We start from the raw sequence: 9,493 nt of genomic DNA on the forward strand, positions 1-9,493 counted from the left end.
CAGCAAGTTGGCCAATCTGCAAGCTCAGCTTAAGGGGAGGGGAGAGAGAGGAGTCAGCTGATCCAGGCTGCTGTCCTTCCCCCCACCTCCCCCATCCTGAGGACCCTTCTGAAAACACTTCTACCTCTGGGATAGAGAGAAGAGCTGGAGGTCTTGTCTGGGCAGTGTCCCCTTCCCCCCATCTTGTCTGTGAGGCTACCTCATCCCCTGGGCCCCTAGCTCATCTCATTACTCTTGTGAAAGATCCTATAGACCAGGCAACCATGCAATAGCAAAACAGTCATGGGAAGATCATGCTTAGCATCACCACCCCTCCCCTCACTGTGATTGCCAAAGATAAATGCTCCTTCCCCCTAGAGAAAAGTTAGTTTATATGCCCCAACCTAGCCTTGAGAGAGTGGGAGATAACTTGAGAGACAGCCATAGAAAGCTCATTCATGTCCCTAGGGTGAGAGGTTCTGGTTGCTGCCCATGATGCTCTTCTTTCATGTCTGGTACTTGAAGGTGGGCAGGTACAATAGAGGGGGCTGAGTAACTGGCAGACACTGATGCCAGTATTTAAAATCTTGTTTATCATCAATTCATGACCCATGTAGGTACAAAGTACCAACTTTGGCATCTTCTCCCTGGGCAACCCCCCATACATCCAGATAATAGAACTAACCCATGGTGACTTCCCTCCTGCCCAATTTGCACTGTCAAGTTGGCCACTTAGGGTTGGTGGTGAGTTTCAGACATGTCTCCTCTTCTTGTCCTCACTCCCATAGCTAAGCAGCTGAAAAAGGAACTTTCCTCCAACATGGGACATCCCCACCCCCTCACCCCACCATATTTTGGCTTCATCCTCCCCAGGGAAAGGGGACCCTTCTATGCCAGCACCACCATCTGAGTCAGCTGGCACCAGTTGCCCACTACCGCCTACCCCGCAGCTGCTTCGTGCCCTTTCAGGAACTGGGGGAAAGGGAGGAGCATAGATGGGGAAAGAAAGAGATGGACAGGGAGATCTGGAAAAGGAGAGAGGTGGAAGAGACTTGTACTGGGAGTTGAGAAGCTAGGTTCTAGCTTGAGCCATGCTACTAACTAGCTGGATGATTTGGGGTGGTAATCATTATCATCATCACCCTCATTAGCATCTATATCACACTTGAAGGCTGGCAAAGGGCTTTATAGTCATTATCTCATCGATCCACTTCCCCAGGATGAGTCTCAGTTTTCTCCTTTGGAAAACAAGAGGATTGGACAAGATGTAGTAAGAAGAGCTTCTGATTTTGAAGTCAAGGGACCTGAGTTCAGATTCCGCCTCTTAGTTCCTTGTGTGACGTTGGCCAGTTCAATTAACCTCTCTAGGTCTCAGTTGCCTCATCTGTAAAAAAGAAGGAATTGGACTAGATGGCTTCTGAGATCCCTTCAGTCCGAAGGTCTTTGCTCCTGCCAAGTCTTACATTTTACACTTCTCCATTCTAGCTCTCAAAGTCTATGTTCTATGGTCAGTTCCAGCTCTGATATCTATGTTGTTCTCAGCCTGGAAGGGTGGAGTGGGTGGGTAGAAGAAGCAGATCAAGTATTTTCAGTCTTCTGGTCACTTGGCTGGAAGGAGCCAGGGAAATGCCTGAAAGGTTCCAAGATGCCTGATAGGCAGGTCTGCCAGCTACTTCAAAGTCGCATCTCCCCCATGCCAGGGAGCAGGTCCAAGGGGCAGTGAGGGGACAGAAGACAGAAGCTTTGACCTTCTGCCTCTTGGCTACCCTCACCCAAAGCTTCCACTCTCCTGCCTCTGTGGTGAAAGGAAGAGAAGAGAAAAGTGCTTCTGTGACAATAAGGATGTGGTGAGTCACATCCAGGCATGTTATTCCCACCCAGGCTGGACTGAGAAGATGGGTCTTGGTTTGGAACCCAGAAAAATGCCTGCTGTGGGCAGTGGGACCAGACATTTCTGGACCAGGCAGGCACTATTTCAGCTGGCATGGAGGCTGCCTCCTGCCTTCTAGAAGCTCCACTCAGCATTGGGTTGCCAGCCAACTTCTCTCTCCCTGGGGGTCTTAAGGCACACATTGCCTCCCCATCCCAATGACCCTTCTTCCTGTTTTCCTGGGAGCAGGTGCCAGTGGTCTGGAATTGGGACAGCCCCTTCCATACAAGCTTTGAGGGAACATTTTCTTCAAGAAATTTCCCTCCAGGGACCAAGAAGTAGCAGGTTCTGACAGGGTTGTCCTAGGGGCACAAGTGAGCTGGCATTGGCCATGCCAGGGTGGGGAGTGACAAGTCGCTCTCTCCCTCTTTGCCCCAGGGCTTGACCTGACAAGCAAGCTATATGGCAAAACTCCAGGATTCTGGAGATATTCTGGACATAAAGATTAGGTATACCACTCCCTCCAAAAAATTCCAGGGCATGAGGAAGAGGGACTCTTGAGAATCCCTGGGTGCTCCATCAGAGATGGTCCTAGGGCTTAAGATAATATTCTGGTCACAAATGACATCATTCAGACTCTTCTGAGATGATTCTATATATTGTCACTACTCATTCCCATCTCTTCAGGGACCTTGGGGCCCCAGACTTTATTATTTTCCCTGTCTGGAACCTGCAGAGGCAGAGACCAACAATGTTATCCAGGAAGCCAGGATCTGGAAGAGATTTCAATGATGCCAACCATTGGGGAAGCCAGATATCCTGAAGTGCTCAGGATTCACAATTGGCAGACCTGGGTTTATCATGTACATCCTCCCAGGCCCCCATCCTTACTTCCTGTTGTCCTACAGAGGCTGGGGTGGCAGGAGAATCTGTGTCTGTGTTCTCTGAACCAGCAGCTGCATCCACTCCTCCCCTGGCAGTGCTGGGAGGTTGGCAGCCATGGTACCTTATGCTGTCCAGCTCATCATCTAGGAGCCTTGGCTGAGGGTGACACAGACTCTGCTGCCTCCCACTCCCAATAGCTTCTCTGGGCAGGTTGAGTCAGGCAGAGCATTGCCAGGAATGGGAACATGATATAGATGTAGGACAGCGAGGGTTCTGGGCTTTGCACTACAGTGGGAGGGAAAATATAGGATAACTTTCTGGGATTGATGCTGGAAATGAGGAATGTACGGGTTTGTGAACACTGAAAATCAACTGGATTTAGAACGCCTAGATCTAGTAATCTAGAAACTGCCTGCCTCCTTTCCCTTAGGACTTCACCAGCTCTAGATTCCCAAATCCAGTCCTGAGTCCCAATATTGATTTCTTCAGTTGTTTCAGTCTTGTCCAATTCTTCGTGACCCCATTTGGGGTTTTCTTGGCAAAAATACTGCAGTGGTTTGCCATTTCCTTCTCCAGCTTATTTTACAGATGAGGAAACTGAGGCAAACAAGATTAAGTGATTTACCTAGGGTCACACAGAGTCTGAGTCAAGATTTGAACTCAGGTCTTCCTAACTCCTACCCCAGCACTCTATCCACTATGCCACCTAGTTACCCTCTGATGTTGATTGGGATTACCAATTTAGGTTGGTGTTTTTGGTTGTGTGTGGGGAGTGCTACTGGATATAATCAGAGCCTACCTCTCTATGGACTCTGGTCCCCTATGACCACGGCCTCCTCTCTTTCAGCTTCAGCGTTTCAAGCGTTCCCTGTCCCTCAAGACCATCCTTCGAAGCAAGAGTGTGGAGAATTTTTTCCTTCGCTCGGGCACTGAGCTCAAGTGCCCAACGGAGGTGCTGCTGACCCCCCCAACCCCATTGCCACCCCCCTCACCCCCACCTGTGTCCACTGATCCAGGCCTGCCCACTTCTGCCCGATCCCCTTGTCCAGTCCAACGTCCCTTGGCACCTCTCAAGCCCCTGAGGACCCACAGTTTCCAAGAGCATGTCTTCAAACGTGCCAGCCCCTGTGAACTCTGCCACCAGGTTATTGTGGGTAGGTGCTTGGGTACTGAGATGGGCATAGGTGGGAGTGCCAAGGTGGCATGGGGGAAGGATGCACAGCATGGATCTGCCTGTTTTATAGCCCAGTTCTCCTTGGTCCTCCAATGCCAACATTGACTTTATGGGACACCAGGTGGGCTGTTCTCTCCCTACCTCACACAGCTAATCTCTATAATGTTAACTTCTACTCTAAGTGGTTCATGGATATATCCTGTCCATCCAGGACAAACATGAACAGAAGCTTCCTTGTGCCTATACCTCCTGTCTTTATTTCCATCTACCCCCAGCCCACTATCACTCTATTCTCCCAACCAATGTGTATGTATGCATGGAAGGGAAGGGGAGGAGGAGAAACCTTCCTCCTTGTCCTCCAAACTACTCTCTAGGCAACTCCAAGCAGGGCTTACGATGTAAGACATGCAAAGCCAGCGTCCATCTCTGGTGCTCTGAGGAAATCTCCCACCAGCAGTGCCCAGGCAAAATGGTGAGCAAGGGCCCATCTAGACACATTCCAGCTGACTACTATGTGCCCATTGATATCTTGGAGAATACTGCATCTTTCTCCCCCATCACAAAGAGCTAATTCCTTGCAATGGGAGGAGACACCAGGGAAGATCAAGCTCTCTTATGATGACACTGATGCCTCTCTGCTTTTTTTTTTCTCCTAGTCCACCTCTTTCCGACGCAACTTCAGCTCCCCTCTCCTGGTGCATGAACCACCCCCAGCCTGTACCCGCGAGTCTCCACCAGCTGGTAAGTATGCATCTAATTCCCATTCCTCCCAGATAATAGTAAGCAAAGCTGCCTCAGACTTCCAGACTGGGGGAGTTAATGTCTTCTTGTGCTGAGGGATACTGTCTCAGGAAGAGTGGCCACTGGCACTACCTATCTAGGGTATTGTGCCAGCTTTTAAAATGCCCTGTTGCTAGCGTCCATGGGTCTAGATTTTAGGGAATAAGAAGATTCCCAGGAAAAGGTATACTGACAGGTTCCTGAAGATGCATCCTTTACAGGAGCCAGTGGGAAAGTGGATCCCATTTATGAGACCCTCCGCTATGGTACCTCGTTGGCATTAATGAACCGTTCAAGCTTCAGCAGCACTTCAGAGTCCCCCACCCAAAGCTTGGTACAGACTTTGGTCCAAGCATGGGGAAAAAGCATGTGGGGGAGGAAGGACTAGAGCTGGGGTTCACTGGGGAGAGAGGCATTAAGAATGGGACACATTAGGACAGAGAGATGGGGCTATGAGGTCCCTGAGGGAAGACAGATGAGGATTAAAGATACAAAGAAAAGAGGGTGAAGCTGGGGGACACTGGAAGGGAAACATTGGGGAAGGGATTGGGGCTGGGAGGCTCTAGGGAAAGAAGGATAAGGGCTGGTGGACACTGAGAGAGAGAACTGGGTCACACTGGGAGAGAGGGCTGAGGATTCTACCTCAGCCTTCCTTCCTTTCTTTCCCTTTCCTTGTCTGTTTCTCAGAGTGAGCGAGATGAATTGGCAGAGGATGGGGAAGGTAGCATCCGTAGCTCAGAGGAGGGTGCTAGTGACAGTGGTGAGTATGAGGAGGGCATGCTAGTGCCAGGGGATGGGGGTCCCTCATCTCCTGAATCCTTACACAGCCTGTTTTCCACTCCTCCAGTCTTTACATTGCCAACTGAGAACGAGGTGACAGGCCCAGAGGAGAAAAGCCCTGGACAGCAGCAGGTAAGTCCCTGTGCCATTTGGGTATAGATGAGGGACAGGGGAGTAGTACCAGGGTAGACTTATCCCAAAAATTAGGTAGTTAAATGGTGTTTAAAATTCCTTTTTCTCTCTAAAATGTTAGACTTCTTATCACCAGTTCACTGCACAACCTCAAGCAAGCACTTTCCCTTCTTGGGGTCTGTTTCCTCCTCTATAAAAAAGGATAGGGTTAGATGAGTTGGTCTCTAGAGTCCCTTCCAACTCTGACATTCTACAGTTCTCACTGGGTGAGTGTCCCCAGTAAGATGCCAGATTCCAGCTTTGAGTCGTGTTCATCTCTCTCCCATGACACCCCAGGCTTCCAAAGGCACCATTCGGAAGGACGTGGGCCCCATGTATTCCTACGTTGCTCTCTACAAGTTTTTGCCCCAAGAGCATAACGACCTGGCACTGCAGTGAGTGTCTTCCCAGAGCCCCAGAACCTTGCTCCTCCCCTCTCCCCAGTCACTTTCCCTGATGGACATGGGTCTGCAGGTGTTGGCAATGCCAGGATGCCCAACATCACCACAAGGATACTGAACAAGCTCCCTAAGTTGGGGAGGGCTGTTGGGTACCACAGCCTGGGTCAGGGTGGAGATGGGTAGGGGTCCTTCTCCTGACCCCAGGGACTGCCCTGAATCTGCTTTTCCCCCAGGCCAGGAGATCGGATCATGCTGGTGGACGATTCTAATGAGGACTGGTGGAAGGTGATTAGGCTGGTTGGTGGTAGGGAAGGGGAAGCTGGGGGCAGGGATCATTGTGCTCCTCTCCATGCCCAGCCAGAGGGGGAAAGGATAGGAGAGGACAGAACCAGACCCTGTCAGAAGGTGCAGAACTCACTGTAGCAAACACTGTTCCCTGCTAAATCACCCTCTGAGCAGTGCCCTGACTGGAGCCGGGGTCAACTAGGTATAAAACCCCAGCCCAACACCATCACCAGCACAGTCTGGGCATCTCCCATCTTCCCAAGTGTCCAACTTCCTCTTTCCCTTCCTTCTTGGAAGCTCTCCCTGTCCATTCCTACCCCCAAGCACCAAGGTAGTAAAAGTTCATTCAGAAAATAAAAGAAAGATTACTCAACCAGGATTGGTGGCATGGTGCCTCAGGGCTTGAGGTCTGGGAAACCAAATTAGAATTGGGGTGAGCTCCCTGGGTTGGAGCTAAGGTCATGGTAAAGGCCTGCCCCCACCAGCTTCATTGAATTTGTCAAGCAGGGTAAGATCGGCGATCGGGTTGGCTTCTTCCCGGCGAATTTTGTGCAGCGGGTGAGACCGGGAGAAAGCGTGTGGCAGTGCTGCCAGCCATTTTCTGGGAATAAGGAACAGGGCTACATGAGCCTCAAGGAGAGCCAGGTGAGTAACCAAGGGGTACTCTGCCCTCCAAAGGGTGAAAGAGGCCAGGGACACAAGACAGAGGCAGGGATAGAGGGCAGAGGCAAGCTTCTCAGATGAGAATTCCATCAGCCTTATAGTGGGAAGAAAGTCAGCTAGATACAAGAAGTACAGGTATAGAGAGAGGGTCTTCTCCTCCCCACAACCCCACCTATCCCTCTCCTCAGGCCTAGAACAGAACTCCTGCCTCAAAGATTGGGGGAGAGGGGAGAAAGCAGAGGTAGGCAGAGTGAAACAGATGACTTCAGGTCACCCTTGATCCTCAGTGACAACCCAAAGGTAGAGAGTCTAGGTCCCCCTGGCATCTTCCTAGCCACCATCCAATCTAAGGCTGCCAAACTTCCTCCTCCTTCCCCACCCTCCCTGCCAGGGTAGAGAGAGAAGCAATAGCTATGAAAATAACTAGCATGGGGAAGAAAGGTGGTGTCTATAATTTTTAGAGCTCTGTACCTACTGGCATCTCGCCAGTGAAGTGGGCAGTGCCCCCTGCCTGACTGCTTCTGAGCACTCAGCCCTCCATCTTTCCTGCTCAGATCTGCGTAGGCGTGGGCAGAAGCAAGGATGCTGATGGCTTTATCCGAGTTAGCAGTGGCAAGAAGAGAGGCCTGGTACCTGCTGATGCTCTGACTGAGATCTGAAATCGGGCATGGCAGGCACAGAAGAAGACAGTGCCCCACCCCTAGGAGATGACCCAGATATCAACTCTGCCCCCTTTGTTCCCTGCTTCTGGTTCCAGGGAATGGAGCAGGGTCTCCTTACCCGCCTCCCTGCTCACTTGCTGCCATGCTGCTGGGCACCGCTCGAAATATAATAACGAAGGTTTTGTTTCTCCTCTGGAGGGCAGGTTGGAGAGCAAGTTAAGGGCAGGGATCAGCTACCATAGACAGGTCTGCCCCCATGCCAAGGTGCCAATTCTTGTGCCCACCAGTGCCCTGCTGCCACATTTAGTCAAGCCCTGGGCAGATCTGTCCTCCAGGGCTGGCCATGGCTTCTCCCCAGAATTCTCCCCCTTCACCTGTTGCATGCCTTGTACCACCTTCCCCCTCAGTCCAGCCTGTGTGTATGTCTGTGTGTGTTTCTCTGTCTCTGTCCATTTGGGCATAGGGGAGGTATTAGGGGAGGGAAAAATGTCCCCTTTTCCTGGGCCCCTCTCAATGCCTGCTTCCCCCGCTCAGGGTTTGAAAGGGGTGGGAGATATGGAAGGGCTTTCTCTGCTTCTGTGGTCCTGACTGCTGCCTCCCCAATATCACCATCTCTCACTTGCTCAATTCTCAGGAAAGTTTCACTGGTCTCTCCCATAACTTGAAACCTGGGCTGGCAGAGGAGGGGAGGGATCAGGGAGAAAGAACCAAGATTGTTCTCTTGTTTGGGGGGAAGAGGAAGTCATAGCTGGAACAACCAAGATGGGACCCTTCTCCATTCCACCCCTAGGGACTCAATAGCCCACCTGTTGTCTGAACTCTTTCCAAGGCCAGAACTTCCAAAAACTGTCCCACCTTACAGACACAGGCACTCTAATTAAAAGTCATCCAGATTTAAGAAGAAGAGTAAACCTCAACATGCTTGTTTGTTATTGGGAGTGGCTCTGGTATAGTCAGAAGAGCTACAGAATACTTATAAATCTACCTGTTGTCTGGGACCTGACAAGCCCATTTCAAAAAATGGGAGTCAAACCCATTACTCAGATCAGAAAACTGATGACAGTTTTATTTTCCTGCTGCCCTTTTCTTCTGTAGCCTCCATTCTTTTCTATGATCTGGGCAATCCTTAAGAGCTGGAATGGGACAGTTGGAAAAATCCTGTCAATAGGGTGAGCCCTACAGGGAATGACAGCCCTTTTTAAAAATAGTCCTGTCCAAGGGCTGAATGTTTCAGGTGGTTCCACTCCCTACTTGAGATAAGGGGATGTATTTCAGTAGTCATTTTTCTGATTGCACCCACTGTACCCTTCGCAGATCCCTGGGGTAGGAATGGAGAATTAGAAGACAGGTGTTGGGAGGAAGCTGAGACTCCCAAGGAAGGGAGGAAATGTGAGTGCCCCAGACTAGAGGAGATGTACTATGGGATCTCACCTGTGAAGACTGCTCCTCTTCAGCCCCTACTCCCCAGCCCCAAGCTCAGAACCTCCTTCACCATGCCAGCAAATGCCTCCCCTACTCTGGGCACAGACCCTTGCCTCCCCTCCCTTCTGCTGTTCCCAGATTTGGGGTGGGGAGAGGCTGAAGCCACACTGCCCTGTTTGCTGCCACGAGGCTGCCCCAGCAATACCCCTCCGGGGCAGGCGCGATGCCCACTGTACATAGAGGCTGCATGACAGGTCTGACTTGGGGCCCTGGCCTCCAGACCCACTGATTAAATGTACCTGTGACCCAGATGTGTCTTCTCTGTGTTTCTGATTGGGTGGCTTGGGGGTGGAGGTGGGATGGGATGGGGGGGCGGGGAGAGAGGCAGATTTGGAGGGGAAATGCGGAGGACAGATATACT

At 51.0% G+C, this 9,493-nt stretch overlaps 1 protein-coding gene across 1 annotated transcript in view; it reads left to right on the forward strand.

Annotated features, from left to right (window-relative positions):
- Positions 1-9,370, forward strand: part of STAC2 (SH3 and cysteine rich domain 2) — an 11,339-nt gene extending 1,969 nt beyond the window's left edge. The window contains exons 2-11 of the mRNA XM_069074191.1: positions 3,582-3,888; positions 4,283-4,380; positions 4,565-4,649; positions 4,910-5,022; positions 5,376-5,448; positions 5,536-5,600; positions 5,937-6,034; positions 6,274-6,325; positions 6,833-6,970; positions 7,543-9,370. Coding sequence (XP_068930292.1) covers positions 3,582-3,888; positions 4,283-4,380; positions 4,565-4,649; positions 4,910-5,022; positions 5,376-5,448; positions 5,536-5,600; positions 5,937-6,034; positions 6,274-6,325; positions 6,833-6,970; positions 7,543-7,647 — 1,134 coding nt within the window. The 3' untranslated portion in view covers positions 7,648-9,370. The remainder of the gene's footprint in view (positions 1-3,581; positions 3,889-4,282; positions 4,381-4,564; positions 4,650-4,909; positions 5,023-5,375; positions 5,449-5,535; positions 5,601-5,936; positions 6,035-6,273; positions 6,326-6,832; positions 6,971-7,542) is intronic.
- The last annotated feature ends 123 nt before the right edge of the window (positions 9,371-9,493 follow it).

The sequence above is a fragment of the Petaurus breviceps genome, unplaced genomic scaffold, assembly GCF_028583685.1.
Source record: "Petaurus breviceps papuanus isolate PSGF00001 unplaced genomic scaffold, PetGlider_PUasm1.0 90887, whole genome shotgun sequence".
Classification (NCBI taxonomy): Eukaryota; Metazoa; Chordata; class Mammalia; order Diprotodontia; family Petauridae; genus Petaurus; species Petaurus breviceps.